Source organism: Bubalus bubalis, chromosome 4 (genome assembly GCF_019923935.1).
Source record: "Bubalus bubalis isolate 160015118507 breed Murrah chromosome 4, NDDB_SH_1, whole genome shotgun sequence".
NCBI classification, from domain to species: Eukaryota; Metazoa; Chordata; class Mammalia; order Artiodactyla; family Bovidae; genus Bubalus; species Bubalus bubalis.
The window spans coordinates 152,752,764-152,774,322 of record NC_059160.1 but is presented as its reverse complement, the minus strand read 5'-3'; the positions used below and the strand labels follow the sequence as shown (position 1 = coordinate 152,774,322).

The 21,559-nt window shown below is 47.4% G+C and overlaps 1 protein-coding gene across 6 annotated transcripts in view; it reads left to right on the top strand.

Annotated features, from left to right (window-relative positions):
* Positions 1–21,559, top strand: part of DLG5 (discs large MAGUK scaffold protein 5) — a 120,464-nt gene that overhangs the window by 54,394 nt on the left and 44,511 nt on the right. For all 6 annotated transcript variants that reach the window (XM_044942343.2, XM_044942344.2, XM_044942342.2 and 3 more), the window contains 3 exons: positions 7,776–7,938; positions 9,216–9,359; positions 9,923–10,106. In XM_044942343.2, coding sequence (XP_044798278.1) covers positions 7,776–7,938; positions 9,216–9,359; positions 9,923–10,106 — 491 coding nt within the window. The remainder of the gene's footprint in view (positions 1–7,775; positions 7,939–9,215; positions 9,360–9,922; positions 10,107–21,559) is intronic.

Below are 21,559 nucleotides of genomic sequence, written 5' to 3'. Positions count from 1 at the left end.
TTGAAAGTGCAGCTTCCGGTTGAAAGGATGCTGGGGTGAATGAACATTGAGGCAGGGTTGCACCTTGACCCCGTGCCCTCTGACCCTTGCTTCTCTGGTCCTTTTGGACCCCGGGCCTGTTTTTTTCTCAGTTTATCAGATGGACAGGCTTCCCTGGTGGCTCAGATGGTAAAGAATCTGTCTGAATGTGGGAGACCTGGGTTTGATCCCTGGGTTGGGAAGATTCCCTGGAGAAGGAAGTGGCAACCCACTCCAGTATTCTTGCTGGGATAATCCCATGGGCAAAGAAGCCTGGTGGGCTGCAGTCCATAGCGTCATACAGAGTCAGACACGATTGAGCGACTTTCACTTCACTTCAGATGAAGTGATAGGAGTGCCTTGTCCCCTTGGAGCCTGTGTTCCACACTCATGGGGATCACAGGCTAGCCAGGTATCTTAGTCTGCCAAGGCTGCTATCACAGACACTAGACTGGGCAGTTCAGAAACAGCACACATGCATTTCTTACCATCCCGGGAAGCTCATGAGTCAAGATCAAGGCAGAGTTAGTGTCCTGGGTTGGGGAGGCACTTCCTGGTTCACAGATGGTGCCTTCCCCTTGTAACCTCACATGGCAGGAAGGGGAAGAGCTTTCTAGGGTCTCCTTAATAAGGCCACTAATTCCATTCATGTGGGCTCCACCCTCATGACCTGATCACCTCCCAAAGGCCCCACCTCCTAATACCACACCTAGGGCGGTAAGGACTTCAACATGGGAATTTGGTAGGGTACACCAACATGTGGACCATAGCCCTAAAGAGGTAAGTGACTGACCATTTTGCCTTGCGTAAAGCAAGGAAACCAAGGGGAAGAAGTAGCTATTTCTAATGAGGGATGTCAGTAAACTCTAGGGAGGAGGTGGCCCTTGAGTGGGGTCTTCCAGGAATGGCGTTCTGGATGCAGGAGCAGCCTGGAAGCAACAGGCTCTTGCTGTCTGTCTTGATTTGGGTTTCTGCACACTGACCCCGAGTCAAGGATTTGAGAGCAAGTAGCTGATCTGGGAGATCTGGGAGCTGGGTGAGGCTGCTGCTGCTGCCCTGGAATCTCACCTCCTTCCTCTCCAAGTCCACGGGGATCCCAGCTGCAGTCCCATGCTGACCAAGCAGGGCATCCCCTGGACGTCAGTGGGCGATGCTTTTAAATGAGTGGATCCTGGATGGCCAAAAGGTCAAGGGATTAGAAAACCACTGTGGGCAGCCAGTGTAACTTTGGTTCACACCAGAGGTTCTCAAACTTTATGAGGAATGAAATTTACCTGGAGGTGGGTGTTGGGTTCTCCACCAGGGTTCCTGATTTGGTAGGTCTGGGTGGGGCCAGAAATGATTGTTTCTAACAACCTCTATGAAGCTGAGTTGCTTTTGTATGTGGAATTGTGTCTTCCCCGATGGCTCTGGCTCTTCTGGGCTGGAGATGAGGATGGCTTGGTTTTGCTCGCTGAGGCTGGTGGTGACCATGTTCTGTTGCTTTGCTTTGCTCCTGACGGTCAGGGTCTGAAGGAGGCCGAGCAGTTTACCTGGACATCCCCACTCCACCTGACCACCTTTGGCCAGTGCCTGTATTCTCCATGGCCTCTGGTGCCACAGGTCAGCAGGGCTCAGAAGCAGAGCTGTGACCTGTCTAGCTGTAAATAAGACTTGAGGGATGGCTTTCAGGGTCAGCTGTGATGTGACATAGGAGCTTATAACCAAGAAGACTATCAGTTGCCAGGCTCTCACTGAGCCTCAGTGGTCCACGGAGGAGGCAACGTGAGTCAGGGTAACCAGGAGGAGGGGCCTGGACTCACAATGGCCAACAGGCTGTGCTTCCCTCGCCTGTGCCCCTCTCACACCAAGGCCCAGAAGAGTGATGACTTCTCTAAACTCCAGGGCCCATGCCAGCTTTCCTGGCATCTTTTAGCACTCCTTTTGGGGCCATTTTAGTCCAGTCCAAATTGCTTAACCCCAGAATCCTACCCTGGACATAAAAAGGAAAAAGAAAATCTGCCTTAAATTTTTATTTTTTAATATTTATTTATTTATTTTAGCCGTGCTGCTCAGTTTGCAGGCTCAGTTTCCCTCAGTTCAGTTCAGTTGCTCAGTCGTGTCCAACTCTTTGTGACCCCATGGACTGCAGCACAGCAGGCCTCCCATCACCAACTCCCGGAGTTTACCCAAACTCATGTCCATTGAGTCGGTGATGCCATCCAACCATCTCATCCTCTGTCATCTCCTTCTCCTCCCACCTTCGATCTTTCCCAGGATGAGGGTCTTTTCCCAGGAGTCAGTTCTTTGCCTCAGGTGGCCAAAGTATTGGAGTTTCAGCTTCAACATCAGTCCTTCCAAAGAACACTCAGGACTGATCTCCTTTAGGATGGACTGGTTGGATCTCCTCACAGTCCAAGGGACTCTCAAGAGTCTTCTCCAACACCACAGTTCAAAAGCATCAATTCTTTGGCGCTCAGCTTTCTTTAGTCCAACTCTCACATCCATACATGACCACTGGAAAAACGAAAGCCTTGACTCAGTTTCCCTACTGTGGATTGAACCCTGGCCTTAGCAGTGAAAGTGCCAAATGTTGACCACCAGAGAGGTCCCCTGCTTTCTTTTCAAGCGGGTTCCAGATTTGGGAAGAGGAAGGAGTGAAGTGACGGGGAGAGTGGACAATTTTGCATTTGAATCCAAAAGAACAACTGCACAAAGAGAGTTTGAGGCTTTTGTGGACAACTCATTTGACATCAGTTTTAGTTTTGCTTCTTTAAACTGTTTCCTAAAAGTGAGGTGGCTGATGGGGTGGGGGTGACAAGCCACACCTCTCCTGGAGTGGTGGTTTCAGTGTTAGGGCACCATGCGTTTGTTTTTTTTTTAAGTCATGTTCATTGAGGTATGTACAGTAAAACTTATCCTTTTTAGTGTATAGTTTGATGAGTTTTGACAAACGCATTAGTCATTTAACCAGTGCCACAATTAAGACACAGAGCAATCAGCCTACCCTGCAGAATTCCCTTCTGTGACTTTATGGTCAGCCCTTCTTGCCTCCACTCCCTCCAGCCCCTGTCAACCACTGATCTCTCTCCGGCCTCTGTAGTTTTGCCTTTTTCCAGATGTCATGTAAATGGAGTCATACGGTGTGTGGCCTTTTGGGTCTGGCTTCTTCCACTCTGCGTAGTGCGTTCGAGGGTCCCCATTCCCTCTGCGCTTGTGTGTACCAGCAGTTTGTATGATGGTCAGTGCCTTTTTATTGCTGAGATGTATTCCATTATATGAATATAATAACACTGTCATTTATCCATTCAACAGCTGCGATAAACAGTTACGTGCTAGCTTTTGTGTGAACATAAATTTTCATTTCTTTTGTGTAAATATCTAGGAGTGGGATTACTGGGTGGTATGGTAAGTGCATGTTTAACTTTATAAAAGACTGTCAGAGTGTTTTCTTTGACAGAAGTGGCTGTATGATTTCATATCCCCACCAGCAGTGTTTGAAAATCCCAGTTTCTCTGCGTCCTTGCCAGCGTTTGTTGTTGTCACTTTTTTAAAAATTTAGCTATTCTGGTAATGATAGAGGGACTTGGCAGTTGTCTTCAAATACTTGCACATTTGTTGTATAGAAGAGAAATTACAGTTGTATCTTGTGGCCTTAGGGGTAGATCTAGGGTCAGTGGGAGAAATAAAGATCTTAATTTGGTTCACAGAATAATTGTCTGGGGAGAGATTAGATGGGCTTTGCTCTGAAGTAGAGCGCTCCCTCACTGTGCTAGAACTCACACAATCCACTAGCTACTTAGAGGATTCCAGCAACCATTTTCTTGAAAGGACTGCATCGTCTTCAAAATGTTTTTCAACCCTGAGATGCAAGTAGAAGAGGAAAACTTTATTTTGAATTGGATGGGTATGGAAAAGGTTTTCGGCAACACTTGCTGTTTATTTTGGGACTTCCTGGCTTAGCCCATCTTGGGATTTTTCTTGCGGTCCCCTGTGGTCCTCCTCTGCCCTCTTGCCTCCTTATTGTGAAAGGACCGGAGCATCCAGGCAGCAGTCTCCCTAAGTCAGCCTGCCATCTTATGGGTTCACAGGCCTGGTGGCCTTCCTTTCTGTGTGGTTCATGTATGCTCAGGCCTTCGGGGTGAGGGAACCAGGGAGGCCTTCGGGGAAGGGAACCAGGAGGCCAGTCCTGTTGGGAGACTGCAGCACAGCGAACGAGGCCCTGGGTCTGGAGACGGAGCCGGGTCTGTGTGGGTGTCTGCCTGTTTCCTAGCTGTGCAGTCTTGCTAGATGTCAGTTTCTCATGTGGTGATCACAGCATGTACTTGGGAGGGTACCCTGGGGTTAATGAGGTGAGGACCCAGGTGCATTTAGCATAGAACCCAGTACCTAGGCTGCCCTCAGCAAACGACAGCACTCATGTCATTGTCTCCATGATCAGCTGCCCCTGCGTCCTTTCCAGCTGCAGGGCCAGTGGCCTCATCCTGCTGGAGACAGACAGGCGGCGGCTGTGTGTGGTGACAGGTCTGACCCCTACTTCTGTCGTGCCTCAGCTTCTCTCCGTAGCCTCTGCAAAAGCTAAGGACTGCATCTTTCTGTTGCTTCATTTTTAAAATGGGGTGAGAATTCTCTTTCTCTCTAGAGGCAGGTTTTGGGGCCTGGTGATGCTTTTCAGTTTTAAAATTGAGATATGATGTTTCTCTGATTTTTTTTTTTTGAACTTGACCATAGGTCAAGTCATTCTCAAAGCATGGTCTGGTGTCCCTGAGGTCCTTGCAGGGAGCCAGTGCAGTCAGAACTGTTTTTATGATGATACTAAGATGTCTCTTGCCTTTTGCATGCTCGTGCTCACACAGACTCCACTGTGGAGTGGAGTTTTCTAAAGGTTCCATCCGCGTTGCTGCACACATGTGAGACTGTAACTGACTCTGTTAAGCCAGACATCAAACATCATCACAAAGATGCAGAGCAGTGCCATTCTTCTCACTGTGTTTTGTGTTTGGTGATGGAAAGGGTAGTTAATTTTTTACCAAAGAAATCTTATGTGAACATGTAACAAGTTTGGTTATTTTAAAATTAGTAAATATTTAAAAATACTTCTGAAATTTCTAATCTGGTAGACGTTATTAGACATAACCATATAAATAAAAGCTCTTTGGAGTCCTCAGTCATTTTTAAGTATAAAGAGGTCCTAGAAGGCGATGGCACCCCACTCCAGTACTCTTGCCTGGAAAATCCCATGGACGGAGGAGCCTGATAGGCTGCAGTCCATGGGGTCACGAAGAGTCGGAAACGACTGAGCAACTTCACTTTCACTTTCATGCATTGGAGAAGGAAATGGCAACCCACTCCAGTGTTCTTGCCTGGAGAATCCCAGGGACGGGGGAGCCTGGTGGGCAGTCGTCTATGGGGTCGCACAGAGTTGGACACGACTGAAGTGACTTAGCAGCAGCAGCAGCAGGATCAAAACATTTAAGAACTTTTAGGTTGAGGCCCTGGGCACTGGGGTCAGGCAAAGGGCACTCTATATGCCATGCTGTCATTTACTGGCGTGGTGACCTGGACCCATTATTTAAGCTTGATAAGGTTTTGTTTCCTAATCTGTAAAACAGGAATAATAGCAGTATCTTCCTTAAGGGGATAGGATGGGATAATGTATGAAAAGCGTCTTATAAACTGCCAGGCATACGTGAGTGCTGCTCACGGTTGTCTTTGTTGGGCGGCAAGGCACGGACAGCAGCAAAGATCGTGTGCTCTGAATACAGATGGGTGGGCTCTCATCCGGGGCATCACTTGCTGTTTGTGCACGTTTGAGTCAATTCCTTGACCTTGCTTGGCCTGCCTTCCCACCTGTAAAATGGAGATGATAATATTCTTATCACCTCCAAGGTTGTTGGGAAGATTAAATGAATGCCCGGGACGTCTGTGTTGGCTGCTGTTGTGTGGGTTGGTTGTGACAGTTTACATTGGAATCCTTCTTTTCTGAGCCGAGTCTGAGTCTGTTTAGTCTATTCATCCCCTGTCTTGGGTTTGTCAATCTTAAACAGTTCACGTCCCCCTGGGTTGGTTAGAGGCTTTGTTAGTTGTGGGCTTCTCTGGAAGGAGTGTTAGGCACATATCCAGAGGAAGCCCCATGTGTCAGAGAGCCAGGTAAGTTAGTGCAAATCAGAAAACAGTCATAGGACTAGAGCTCATAGAAGTGCCTTCATTTGCAGAGAGGAAGACGTCAAGTCACACAGCTGCACAGAGCTGTAACCAGCCTGTCTTCCAGAACCCCTGGGGGCAAGGGTGAGGATCCAGGGTCTTTGGAGAAGGGTGAGGGAAGGCTCCTCCCACTGTGGAGTACAACCCCTGCAGGGAGGACGATGCTCATTGGGGGTGGTCCTGGACCCCACCTTAGAGAACATTCCGGCCCCAGAGTTCTGGTCTGAGCACAGAAATCCTAATGTTATGGTGGTGCTGGACTTAAAATAACATGCATTTTGAGAGGTAGTAGATTCGGTGGTTGGGGTGCTGACACTGGGTAACGTTGGAGTCTCCTGCCTCAGACTGTGGCCTGCCTTGTTGCCCACAGTATCAAGCTTTCCATCCTCCCTGGCACTCCCAGAAGATGCGAGGTCACACCTGAGTCTCCGTCCCGGGGGAAACTAGGTTTACATGAACACATCCGCCAACAAGGGTCAGCTGGGGGGCAGTGGTCAGGAGACACTGAGTCAGAGGACGTGTGTCTTGCCCTTTGCACATTACAGGGCTCCTGGGCACCCAGATACTGTGTTCCCGGGGTGAGTCAGCTTCTGAATCCCATCCATGAGTTGGGGTGACTGCTTCTTACCCCACTGAGGATCCATGAGAGGTAGAGATACTTAAATATACAAGTATATACTTAAATATACAAGTATATATATATATAAATATATAATTTATAAATATACAAGTATATACTTAAATATACAAGAATACCAATACCATTTGCTCTTTTTCTGGGACATTTGAGTGAGGTGTATTCTTCCTAGAGACAGATTGGGGTCTCACCAGAGGTGCTGGTGATGGCCACTTTTCCTAAGTAATGGCATACTGCGTGGGGTTTCCTTCTCAGAACATGTCTAGTCCCAGAAATAAGTGATGAGGCCCTGCTGTGGGCTGGGCTGCCAGAGGCCCTGGGACTTCCCTGCACCCTTTGGTCATGGGCAGCTGTCCCTGTACCTCCTGCAAGTTGCACACCTGGGCTGGTGGAGCAGGTCCTTAGGCAGTTGGGCAGCTTGGAAGAGGGACCCATGTAGACTGTCCAGCCCTGATCAGGGAAGAACAGAACATGGCCCGTGGGCCCAGCTTATGAACTGGCTTCCTCTGTTCTCTGCCAGCCTCTCTGGATTGCAACCGTGCCTTCCTTTTCAGGCCGTGTCTTCCACTCTGTTCAGGGCTTAGGCTGGCCTCTTTGCTCAGAGGAAGGTGACAGGTGGTGGTAGCAGAGCAGGCAAAGATGCAAAGATGAGGCTGGGCCATCCTGGAGGAGCCAAAGCCAGGCTGGGGAGAGAGAGAGGGACCCCAGAGTCCTCAGCCAGGGCCCTGGGAGTAGGTGCTGGAGCCAGTCTGCCTGGGCTCTGGTCCCTGCCTTGCCTCTTGCTCTCTGATTTGGTGGTGTCATCTGGGAAAGAGGGTTGTAACCAGACCCACGTGGGAAGGTGGGTGTGAGGAGTGAAGGCCAGCTGAGAGCCCAGAATGGCACCTGGCTGCTGGTGGGGGCTGGGCAAGTTCACTTTGTCACCTTCCTCCTGCAGGCACCACTGGGAAGGCGCCATCCCCACCGCCTGTGCTCAGCGACCGGCAGGTGAATGAGAAGGTGGAGAACCTCTCCATTCAGCTGCGGCTGATGACCCGGGAGAGGAACGAGCTGCGGAAGCGCCTGGCCTTTGCCACCCATGGGACCACCTTTGACAAGAGGTGGGCACCATGCACCTCCCCTGCTAGACAAGGTCACCACCTTGATGCCATGGCATCCCCTGCCCCAGTCGCCCTGTCGCTGAGCCTTTGATTTGTGCGTCCACATGCATCTGTGTTTCTCTGCACGGGCGCTGCTGTCTCCTGGGTACCCTAGCCTGCTTCACTGTTGAGTAGATCTTTATGTGGTTTGTAGACCTGTTAGTTGTTTCCTGCCACATGCATACTTTAAAAAGAGTTGGTCCCACCTGACTTTTTGTTATTTTGAAGACAATCGTTGACTGCTTCTTTTGTTGGGATTAAGAGGTAGATAGCAAGGAAGGGTTGGGGAGATTCTGGCAGGGTTCTGAGGGAGGCGGGAGCAGCCTCGGTTTAATCTGTTTCCTTTGAAAGCATCAGGGGTATGTGCCTCACCCCAAGGAAGGTTTTTCTGGGTGGCTTTTATGAAGACGTGTGTGTCTCTTGGTCAGGCAGCTTGAGGGTTGGGCGTGAGTGTGTCCTGTCCTTAGCCACTTTCGTGTCACTGAGGCAGAGGAGTGGCTGCACAGAGACTAGCCCTTCTATATGAGGCTGCAGGGGGTTCCAGACTGGCGCTCACACCAGGACCACGCACAAGGGCTTGTTAAAGCACAAATTGCTGGCCATTCCTTCCTCCCTCCTGAGTGTCTGATTTCAGAGGTCTGGGGCTGGCCTGAGGATTTGCATTTCTGACGGATTCCCAGGTGATTACAATGCAGTTCCGGGAACCCCACTTTGAGAACTCCTGCTCCTGGCTATTTTTCTCAATCTTGGCTGCACATTGGAATCCCTTGAGGGGGTTAAAAAAAAAAAAAATTCCTGTGTCTGAGTCCTGCCCTCAGGGATGCTGATGTAATTGGTCTGGGTCTTGGTCTTTCATTATGCACCCAAGATTGAGAATCCCTGCTCTTAGGAGAGGAGGAGCTTCGTCACAGGGACTTGGTGGACCAGAGTGCAGGCTGGTCACGTGGCCTCCTGGAGGCTCCCAGAGATCCAGAGCACCTCTCAGCTCTCCAGGCCCAGCCAGGGAATTAAGCGATCTGGGCCTTCCATCCTGGGGGTTCTGCTTCCGTCTCTCTGGGTGTGGCCGGGACTCCTGGGCTCAGCAGGGCACCAGGTAGCGGTGGTGGTGGTGTGGAGGTGACCGGTGTTTGGGCACCGCTAGGCTGCAGTGACCTAGGACATGGCTCTTCAGGGAGAGACGTCCTTGGCACGGTGATCCCGAGGCCCATGTTCACTGGGGTGTTTGCTGTCTGGGCCAGGCCCTACCACAGGCTGAATCCAGACTACGAGAGGCTGAAGATCCAGTGCGTGCGGGCCATGTCGGACCTGCAGAGCCTGCAGAGCCAGCACGCCAACGCCCTGAAGAGGTGTGAGGAGGTGGCCAAGGAGACTGACTTCTACCAGTGAGTTCCTGGGGCTCCCAGCTTCTGCCTCTTGCCAGTCTTTATTTCTGGACCCGGAGCCTGGGCTTCTGGTTCTGTCTTTGCTGTCTAGCAAGCAGTGGGCCTTCACCTGGTAGGTTTGTGGTTTGGGACCTCAGTTTTCATACTGCATCCATGGTCAGCTTCCAAAACATGGTCAGTAGGAAAGTGGTTGAATGCGTGAGCGAGGCAGATTGCTGGACTTCTGGTCCACAGAGGCCAAGGGGGCATCTTCCTCTTTGTTCTCCTGGGGCCCCTCCGAGGGCATCTGCCTGCCCACCTCCTGACATTGGCCCAGCCCTCAGTACTGAAGGTGCTGGGTCCCTAGCAGGTAGGGGCTTATCTGCTTTCCGTGGCCTTCACACATGTGCCATGTTCATGTCAGGTTGCTAAGAAATGGTTTGGGTCCTACCGGCATGTGGCTGACACCAGGATTTGAGTGGCCCATCTGGTGTATTGGGGGTGTTGGGACCTGGTGGAGGAGGAGGCGGTACCTTGGTGGGAGTTGGAGGCTGGCTGGGCTCACAGTGTTGGGGGCATTTCAGCACACTCCACAGCCGGCTCCTGAGCGACCAGACCCAGCTGAAGGATGACGTGGATATGCTGAGGCGGGAGAATGGACAGCTGCTGCGGGAACGCAACCTGCTCCAGCAGTCGTGGGAGGACATGAAGCGGCTCCATGAGGAGGACCAGAAGGAAATCGGTGACCTCCGGGCCCAGCAGCAGCAGGTACAACCGTGCTGGGCGGCGGGAGCAGACCAAGGTCAGGCATCCACCCACTCACAGTCCGATTACCAGCCCCCCTCCACCTACCCACCTACTGTCTCACCCACCCACCCACTCACCATCCATCCATTTATCTACCTACCCACCCACCTATCACCCGCCATCTATCTATGCGTCTGTCCACTTACCACCTACTTATCCACCACCCACGCATCCGTGTGATTACTTAGCAAGTGTTTCTGGTGTCTGCTTTTTGTGAGGAATTGGGCTATCTGTGAGCAAACACTCAACCCTTGTGGTCCTGGACTCTGCAGTCTGATGGAGGATACAAATGTTAATCAAATAATCACACGCACTCTGCATCATTATGAGTGTTGCCGGGGCTCACAAGGGGGTGCTCTGTGGTCTGTGTGCTGGGTAACAGGAATTTGACTTAGTCTGAGAGCTTGAGGGTCTATAGCTTCTTTGAATGGATTTTGTGTGAAATTGTAGATGGAGAGAAGCTGGGAAACATTAAATCTCTTTGCAAGTACAAGATGGCACCGTTTCCACCGTGATTTTCGGGCGGGAGTATGTCCTGCTTCTCTGGCTGCTCTCTGCGTTAGGAGTCAGTTTCTTCCCTTTGCTTGGCTCTTGTTTCACATTGACAGAGGCGTGAGGAGCAGGCCACTCGGAACACCGCTTGCTATGGGTGGTGTTGGCCAGTGGCCCTTCTCTTGTAGTTTATGGTCTGGAACTGCCTGGGCTGCAGGGCCGTGGCAGGGACTGATGACGCTCTGTGTCCATAGATGGTTGGACCTTTTGGGTTGGAAGAAAGTCCCAGGAGGAGGCAGAGTGTCCTCCTAGCACTGCGGCAGAGGTCTGATTTAAGCAGAGCCCTTTCCCCATCAGAAGCATTTATGGTTCCCCAGTTAAAGGAGGACTGTTACGGTTGACTGACACAAACCTGGTATATAACTATGTGAACTCACCTGTTAGCACTATGTTTCTTCCATTTGCAGTTAAATTTTTTAAGTTGTGAAACTGCTGCAGGCTTACAGAATAGCTGCGAGCACAGTATAAAGAATTTTTCTCTTTTTTCTTAAGTTGCCAGCCTGATGTCCCATCACCCCATAGCATGTAAATGTGTGCTTGTTGCCAGCAAGGATACTCTCCTGTATGACAGTAACCCATCAGGCATTAATGTTGCTACGTACCACCGTCCAGCTGTCAGACCCTGGTCAAGTTCTCCAGTTGTTGTCTTTTAGCGTCTTTAACAGGAAAAGGAGCTCATTTGGAATAAAGTGCCGTGTTTACTTGTTGTTTCTCTTTGATCTCCTTCAACCTGCAACAGTTCCCCAGGGTGTGACCTGTGTGACCTTGATGCTTTGGAAGATTACAGGTTAGTTATTTTCTAGGTAGTCTCTTGGTCTGGATTTGTCTGATACTCGTGGTTGGGGCTTCCCAGACGGCTCGGACAGTCAAGCGTCTGCCCTCAATGTGAGAGACCCGGGTTCCATTCCTGGGTCGGGAAGATCCCCTGGAGAAGGCAATGGCACCCCACTCCAGTACTCTCGCCTGGAAAATCCCATGGACGGAGGAGCCTGGTAGGCTGCAGTCCATGGGGTCGCAAAGAGTTGGACATGACTGAGTGGCTTCACTTTCTTTCTTTCATGGTTGGATGAGTTTTTCTTCTTAGGCAGGACTTTCACAGGCTGAAGTGGCCTTTTCTTGTTGCATCCTGTTGACTGGGACTTGGCTTGATATGACTTATTACTAAGGATGTTCACTTTGATCATTTGACTAAGGTGGTGTCTCTAGGCTTCACCACTGTAGTGATACTTGTTTTCCCTTTACACACCTCTTTCCACACACACACACACACACACACACACACACACACACTCTCTATCTCTCTCATGGCTTCCTGTTCTGCTCAGTGGGTTGTCTATACCCGTATGGCCAGTGGAAACCACTTCAAGCTTGCTTCTCTATTTGTTTATTCGTTCATTCAACAGACTGTGTCCAATCTTAGTTGCAGTGCTCGGCTTTTCCCTTATTGTGGCTCACAGGGTTGGTTGCTTGTGACATGTGGGATCTTAGTACCCTCACCCAGGACAAGTCCCCTGCATTGGAAGGCAGATTCTTAACCACTGGGCCACCACGGAAGTCCCTTCTCTGTCTTTTCAACATATCCCCTCATTCTTTGAGCACGCTCTTGTTCTCTGGCACAAGATGTTTCAGGCTTTTTTTTATAATTATCTTGCCGTAGTCCTGGAAATCAGATGTTTATCCTAGGAGTTCACATTCTTTTTAGTGGAGAATAGAAGCAAGGTCTGAATGCTGGGTGTACTTGTGTGTTCAGAGCTCCTGGGCTGTAATGGTTTCCAGGACCTTTCAGGGAACAGAGTGGGAATATCTGAGTACATCCCCACCACACATACACACTCACATATATTGCCATGTGTCTCTCTCTCTCTATCTTCCTAATATACCTGTACCTTCAATATGTAATATGTATATTGGAAACCATGAGTTTACACTCGCATTTCTAGTTCCAGTGCAGAACCACAATATAACAGGGTTCATTCTTGTCTTCTTCCTTTCCATTTTTGTATCTCCCTTTTCCAGCAGTGAGAAATCTGGTTTTGATTCTTCTTAATCTATTTACTTAGTGGCTCCGTGTGTACCTGCTTGCTTTTCTGTCTGCTGCCTCCCCCCCACACCATTCCCCTGGTCACCCTTTGCTGGGTCTCCATGCACCTCTGCAGGGCCTCTCCTTGTCTGTACAGGCTCTGATGGCCACTCTAGGGTGCCCCTTGCCCGCTGGAGCCTCCTGGCCCACTCTGCCTTACCGAATGACTGTTAGATTAAATAGTTGAAAAAGTGGAAGGGCAGTGCTTTCTTCATGTTTTTATACTTTAATTGTAAAATTAATATGCATTTTGTAAATTAAAAAATCGACACAGACATTTAAAAAAGAAAAGAATTCTTCCTGTAGTCTCACTCCACAGAAATAACTAACCATAAGTATATCACCATGAAACGTTTGAGATTTTTATCTGTACACATGGAATACTTTATATCTTATTAACATATTCGACAAAATGGAATTGCACAGTGCTTTTATTGCTAGCATGTTTTTTTTTTTTTTTGCTGAATATGTCATGTGCATCTTTCTTTTTCAGTACAAATTCTACTTCCTTGTTTTTCGCTGCTGCAGAGTATTGAGTTACATAAAAGCAGCATAATTGATTTAACCAGTCCCCTATTGACTGACCCTTGGACTATTTTCAGTGTTTTCCTGTTACAAGCTGTGTTGTATTGAAAAATTCATTTCTATGGTTTATTTTCTTTCTCTGATGTTTGTTGACGCCTTATGTGGAATTAACCCAGTGCGGGCTCAGGGCAGGTCCCTAAGCTGGACATACTTGGAGATACCGAGAGCCTTTTCTGTGAGCCCTCTGATTTGTTGTTCAGTTGCTAAGTTATGTCTGACTCTTTGTGACCCCCTGGACTGCAGCACACCAGGCTTCCTTGTCCTTCACCGACTCCCTGAGTTTGCTCAGATTCATGTCCATTGAGTCAGTGATGCTATCTAATCATCTCATCCTCTGCTGCCCTCTTCTCCTTTTGCCTTCAATCTTCCCTAGCCTCAGGGTCTTTTCCAGTGGCTCTTCCTATCAGGTGGCCAAAGTATTGGAGTTTCAGCTTCAGCATCATTCCTTCCAGTGAATATTCAGAGTTGATTTCCTTTAGGATTGACTTGGTTTGATCTCCTTGCTGTCCAAGGGACTCTCAGAAGTCTTCTCCAACACCACAATTCAAAAGCATCAGTTCTTTGGTGCTCAGCCTTCTTCATGGTCCTACTCTTACATCCGTACATGACTACTGGAAAAACCATAGCTTTGACTATGTGGACCTTTGCTGGCACAGTGATGTCTCTGCTTTTTAATATGCTGTCCAGGTTTGTCATACGTTTTCCTTCAAGTGGAAGGCGCAAACGTGTTTTAATTTCTTGGCTGTAGTCACCGACAGAGAGCCTCTGATTAGAGGGCTTGGTTATGTGGCGGCAAGTGTGGGAGTGGGTGGGCCTGGCCCAGCCATGGTAACAGGAGGGTTCCTGGAAGCAGGGAGGTAAGAACAGACCAGGGTAGCAGGAGTCCAGTTGGTGCTCTTCCAGCCCACTCCTCTTCTTTCTTTTCCTATAGCTCTGACCCTTGGGGTGAGGTAGCTGATTACAGTGGTCAGTAAGTGTCCCCAGTTCTCTTCAGCTACACCAGTGCCCCTTAGCAAGTGGCCTGGGGGCCACCTCGGGACCCCGCCAGGAGAGGAAACCCAGCCCCACTGGTGGGGGTCAGGGGTGTATCTGAGCCACCAGGCCGCCTGCTCTCCAAGCCCAGGGCCTTAGCCTCTTTACCAGGTCTGAGGTGGGCGTCTGGGCTATGAAAAGCTCAGGTCTCGGGTAGGCCAGCAGCTGAGGAAGCGGGGACACGGGGGCAGCCATAGGTCTCCTCCCTGGGGCAAAGGCCGACCTTGCTGGACAAGGCCGGTTTTGTTGCCTGGATCCTCCCACGCCTTGTTAACTTGAAGAGAGGCCCTTGCGGGGTAAATGGTGCTATTTGACTTGCGTGTTTGCTCGAGGGATTTGTGGGCTCCCTAGCCCTCTGTGTGATTTATCTCAGAGGAAATGAGGCAGCTGGTGGGGAGGGTGCTGTGGGTTTGGGTCCTAGGACCTCTCTCTAGAAGTGGCGGACAGGTGGCTTTTTGTGTGTGTTTGCATGCATGTGTGTTTTAGGGGGTGGGCATGATGTAGCAGTTCTATCTCCAAGGGACTGCAGTCAGAATGTGCTATCTGGATGCCCAAGTGATTTAGGGCAGAGATGGCCAAGCCTTGGTGGAGGAGGGCAACGTAGGGTATATTTTTGCATCTTCTATCTTGACTACAGTAGTACCTACCTGATCTCTGGTTAAAAAAGAAAAAAAAAAACCTTCAGTGACAGTGAAGTCACTCAGCCCTGGTATCACTCCCTGGAGGCGACTAACCTCTCTGAACCCCATGGGATATTTCTATGTGTACATTTTCTGTGTCATACTTAACACACAAAGTTTTGTCTTTATTTTCTGCCACCTGCCTTTTTTTTTTTAATTGCAGTATATCATAGGTCTCCTTATATTTTTTATAAATTTGAAACATCCAACAAGATAGATTAGCTGTCAGTAATTTATGAACCGCATTCTGTTTGTTGAGCATCATAGTAGTCTGTACTTTTTCCCGTTAGGAATAATTTTTTAGTGGGCACCCTTACATACATCCTTGCATTCCTTTGTGCTTGCTTTTCTAAAGTTTGGTTCTTAGAGGTATCACTGGAAGGTTCAAAGTAATGCTTTTCTTTAAAAAAAAAAAAAAAAAAAAAAAAAATTGGTTCTACCAGTTTATTTGGGAAACTTGAGTCTCCAGGAAACTTCCCTCTCTTCCTTTTGGCCCTGTTACCGTTCTTTAAATATACTTTTTTCCCTGGTGATTCATGGAAGTTGACTTCTTTTCCCCGATAACCCAGGAATTGGGTTTCTTAGTCTCCAAAGGGCCTGGCTCTCAGAGAAGCCCAGCGTGTTTCTGACCAGCGTGGAGCAGGATGTGAGTGCAGCTGTTCCTGGCCTCCTTGTGGGGAACAACTCAGGCTGTGGCTGTCTTGCTGTGTGAATGGGACCAGGCCCTGGCTTTCTGCCTCCCCTGGGCCACTTCCACCCCCTTCTCACAGGCCGGACGGGAGTCATCTCTAAAGACTGCCGCCTGCCTGAGCTGAGAAGTGTATCAGCTTTTTCACTTCAGAACTCTGCGCCAAATGTAAATATTCTCTCTGACTGCTGTTAGCCTTAGCTGGGAGGCTAAACGTTTAGTTTGATGGTTAGTGTGTTTGTGCCGAACTGTCTACTAGGAACATAATCTTCTAACCATAAAAAGGAAAAATTCTAGACTGACAGGATAGTCTTTTAAATCCTCTGGTGTTAACTGTGGCTGTGGTTTGTCCCAAATTTCTCCAGAGGCTTTTGAGTACATTAGCACAGGCAGGATTCTCAGCCCCGTTGGTAGAGAAAAGCTGAGAAGTGTTAGGGGCCCCGTGAGCCTCTGAGTATCTGGGTGCTGTCCTGTGGGAAAGGGACTGTTCTTGTGCCTTAAGGGCTCGGACGAGACATTAGGAGCCGGGGAAGGTAGATTTCAGCTCATAATAAGCAGAACCTCTTGCGCAGAGCCTTCACCTGTGGAATGGGCAGAGCCTCGGCCGGGACAGTGCTAGGTATCAGCCTGATCTCCCCAGGGTTCCTTCTGATCCCAGAGCCTATTGCGTTAGCAGGCTGGATTGGGCATCAGAAAAGATCCCTGGGTCTGTTCTGTGGTTTTCTCTGATTGACCCTGTCTCAGTGGGAAATTGTGACCCATCCTGGCAGCGGAGTCACTGGTGCTAAGTTGTGCCTGAGTCATCATGCAGACCCCATCCAAGCTCCTTACGGTGGGCATTTGGGGACTATTTCCCAGTGAAGAGAGGCCAAGCCTCTGTGTAGTCCACATTTTGTTGTGGACTAGTGCCAGTGGGCTCTGCTGGGCTAATGCTCACAACAAGGTTTTTCTTTGCATCATTTCAAAGCCATCTTTAAAATTAGGTTTTATTTTAATATTGGGATAACATAATTTTTATTCTATTATTTTTTTAACAGAGGTATAATTGACATGTAACAAGGCAATGGCAACCCACTCCAGTGTTCTTGCCTGAAAAATCCCATGGACAGAGGAGCCTGGTAGGCTGCAGTCCATGGGGTCGCTAAGAGTCGGGCACGACTGAGCGACTTCACTTTCACTTTTCACTTTCATGCATTGGAGAAGGAAATGGCAACCCACTCCAGTGTTCTTGCCTGGAGAATCCCAGGGACGGGGGAGCATGGTGGGCTGCCGTGTCTGGGGTCGCAGAGTCCTACACGACTGAAGCAGCAACAGCAACTGTGTATTAGTTTCAGGTCTACAACATAATGATTTGATATTTGTATACATTGTGACAAGCTCACCTCTGTAAGTCTAGTTAATGTTCATCAACTTATATAGTTAAATTTTTTTCTTGTGATGAGAGCTTAATGAGCTTTGTTTCTTAATGAAGCTTGGAAGGCTGGACAACTATGGGAGTGCATTTGGCTGCTCTACGCAGGGCTGCCACCTCGTGAAAAACTCTGGGAATGGCAGCAATGCCTTTGTTTTGTGGCTCTCACCTGGCTTGGGGATTTTAGAGTATAAAACGTTTGGGGTGATTTTTAATTGGAGTGTTTGAGGTACTGCGCAGAAGACAGGGAAATCTGGTCCAGAAGCTGGATTGTTTCCAGACGTGAGCCTGACGTCAGGAGAGCTCTCCACTGGCTCTGTGTGTTCTGGGCATGTGTGGGCACATCCTTGTCAGATGCCCTTCTCACCCCTCAGTGGTGGGCTCTGTGTCAGCTGATACCCTTGGGGTCCTCCAGCCATTGTCTGCGCCTGGACAAATTCAGGGGTCCTCGCTTCGTTCTGCACTTGGGGGGCCATTTCTCCTTTGTCTAGTGATTTATGGAAAGGAATAATGTTATTATCTCCATCTTGCAACATACATAAAAATATATTCTAATATTTTAAATAAATAGTTTAGAAGTTTAAATGTGAAATATAAAGCTCCTTTTAGAAAAACTAATGAGAGAGTATGTTCATGATCTCAAGGTAGGAAGGAAATAATTTATTTTAAATTTTAAGCTTTTTATTTTGTATTGAGGTATAGCCAATTAATAATGTTGTGATAGTTTCAGGGCTTCCTAGGTTGTGGTGAACAGCAAAGGGACTCAGCCATACATACACATGTATCCATTCTCCCCCAAACTCACCTCCAACCCAGGCTGCCACATAACATTGAGCAGAGTTCTCTGTGCTATACAGTAGATCCTTGTTGGTTATGTATTTTAAGTATAGCACTGTGTACCTGTCTATCTCAAGTTCCCTAACTAACTATCCCTTCCCCCGGCAACCATAAGTTCATTCTCTAAGTCTGTGAGTCTCTTTTTATTTCATAAATAAGTTCATTTGTATCATTACTTTTTATATTCCACATATAAGGGATATCATATATTTCTCCTTCTCTGTCTTGACTTACTTCACTCAGTGTGACAATCTTTAGGTCCATCCACGTTGCTGCAAATGGCATTATTTCATTATTTATAATATCTGAATAATATTCCATTGTATATATATACTACATCTTCTTTATCCATGGAAGGAAAGAATTTCTTAAATAAAACAACGAAAGCACAAACCATAAAGGAAATGATTGGTCAGTTTTACACATTAAAATGTGAAATTTTAGAAACAAGGGACACTAAGAAAATTTAAAAGCTATATATTGGGAAAAGATACTTGTAATGAATATAACTGGAAAAAGATTAGTACCTGGAATTTCAAAGTCCTACAGAAAGAAAGAAGGTGGGGAGGGAGGGGCAGGAGGGGAAGGAAAATAAAGGATATGAACAAGCAATTCATGGGAGAGAAAATGTGTATAGTCAATAAACATAAGGTAAACATAAGGAGAGCGTTGCCCTTTCTAGTAATCAGGAAAGCAAGTTTTTTGTTTTTTTTTTTTAAGACATGTTTTGGTCCATGTGATAGGCATTACTTCAGAAACCTGACTGTTTTCATGGTTCCAAGAAGTGGAAACATCCCAAGTGCCCTTGGACTAATGAGTGGACAAATGAAAGGCGGTACACATATGCGATGGAGCAGTGTTCATCTTTTAAAAGGAAGGGAATCCTGTCATGTAATGCAGCCTGGATGAGCCTTGGGAACGTTATGCTAAATGAAAGAAGTCAGTTACAAAGAGATCAGTAATGTGTATGTACCTCTCGAGCAGCTGGATTCACAGAAACAGTAGAAGAGTGTCCGCCAGGGACTGGGGGAGGGAAAGCTAGTTGTTGTTTAGTAGGGACAGAATTTTCCAAGATGAGAAAGTTCTAGAGATTGGTTGCACAACAATGTGAATATACATAGCACTACTGAAATATATACTCAGAGGGTGAAAGATGGCTGAGACGGTTTTATGTTATGTGCATTTTATCTCAATTAAAAATTAAAAGGAAAACCTGATGTTTGAAATCTTGGTGAGGCTGTGTTGACGGCAGTAACTCTCAGAATTCCTGCCCAGAGCTGGTGGGACATGAACTGGGAGAGCAGTTTTGTATCGTCCAGTCAGCGGGGAATGGTCCATATTATGACCTTTAGCTCTGCTTCTAGATGTCCACCCTAGGGGAGCATCTCACAGATGTGGGAGAGGAGGCATGGACAGGGCTCACAGTAGTATCATTTATAACAGCAAAAAAAAAAAAAAAGAAAAGAAAGACAATGTAAACATCTATCACAGTGATAGGGTGTGATGCAGAGCAGTCTTGTGGTTGCTGAGGGAGGAAAAAGGGGTGGGAGATGGATGGCTGGGAGTTTAGGATTAGCAGATGCAAACTGTTATATGTAGAATGGATAAACAGTGAGGTCATACTGTGTAGCACAGGGAAATACATTCAACATCCTGTGATAAGACAGTGGAAGAGAATATAAAAAAGAGTGTATGTATTTATGTATAATTGACTCACTCTGTTGTATAGCAGAAAATAGCACGTTGTAAATCACCTGTGTGTGTGTGCTTAGTCGCTCAGTTATGTCCAGCTCTTTGCGACCCTATGGACTATAGCCCGCCAGGCTCCTCTGTCCATGGGGATTCTCCAGGCAAGAATACTGGAGTGGGTTGCCATGCCCTCCTCCAGGGGGTCTTTCCAACCCAGGGATGGAACCCAGGTGTCCCGCACTGCAGGAGGATTCTTTACTGTCTGAGCCACCATACTTCAACCTAAGAAAATCTGTCTACAACATACACTACTGTATTTTAAATAGTAACCAACAAAGATCTACTGTACAGCACAGGGAGCTATACTTAATATCTTATAATAACCTATAACGGGAAAGAATCTAAAAAAAAGACTATATATATATATGTGTGTATATATATATATATAAAAAACACTGAATCACTTTGCTGTACACCTGAAACTAACACAACATTTAATCAGTTACATTTAATAAAATTTTTAAAAATCTAAACATGTGTGATGTACTCCTCCAGTGAAATACTGCCTGCACCACTGCCTAAGCCTAAAAGCAGAATTGCACAAAAGGAAGCACATGTAGCACGATTAGGACTTTTCACGAGTACATAAGTAGTGGAAGTAAAATATTATGCATTCTGATGGTGGATAGCAAACGTAGGGGAGCAATTCTGGAGGGGGACGTGAGGGGTACTAAATAAGAGAAGGGTATACTGGGGGCTTTAGCTGAGCATCTGTAATAATTTATATCTTTGGAAAGCAGTATGAGATATGTGACAAAGTACAGCTGGCCCTCTATATCCTTGGGTTTCGCATCTGAAGATTCAACCAGCCAGAAATTGGGGGAAAAATACCAGAAAGCTTGGAAAAGCAAACCTTGTATTTGCCTTGCTGGCAACTATTTCCAAAGCATTTATGTTGTGTTAGGGATTATACATAATCTGGAGATGATGTAAAGGATAGGGGGCATGTGCATGGACAGGGGAGCCTGGCAGGCTGCAAAGACTCAGACACGACTGAAGACTAAGCACACACGCAGTATACCATATGACATACGAGATGTGAGCATTCATGGAGTTTGGTATCTGAGAGGGGTCCTGGAATCAATCCCTCATTGATTGCCTTAAGGTGAGAGCATAGTAGTGGGTTCTTATCATTTTATTGCATTATTTGCTGTGCTTTACTGTATGTTTGGAAGATACTTCATTGTTTTTTAAGAAGACTTTAAATGATGAAGTGAGGCTCCATCAGTGGTTTTCTGACCATTTCTCAGCATGCAGTCCTGATCTGCAGTAGCGAAGCATTTTTATAAAACTGTTGATGATTTTAATCAACTGAGGAGCCTGTGTACTGTTCTTTAAAATGAGTTTTCTAGTTTGGTGTTGTAAAATTTCCTTTGAAGGAAAGAGTTTTGCCTTAAAAAAAAAGAAAAAAGGAGAAAAGAAAAGGAAGAAGACTAAAAGCCTTGAGTGAGCTGATTTCTGCGATTCCCTTTTTCCCCATAGTCCACAGCCCCAGGAGATAATATCTCAGAGGGGTGAACTCACTTTCTCTGTCTCTGAAAAATTCTGACATTTGAATTAGCTCTTTCTTGTTAATCATATTTATTGAGGGCTCACCTCCCTCCAAAGGGAGTATTCAGTAGTTCCAGGTTTTGGTTTTCTTGACTGCAAAGATCTTCTGATAACCCAGAATCCATGTTGGATGGAGCCAGGTGATTCCTGGACTGGAGCTGGAACAGTTAAATAGGCTTTTCTGGTTCAGTGCTATCAGCTGAGGAATAAGGAAATAAACCCACCCAAGGGCTCAGGTCCCCTGAGGTG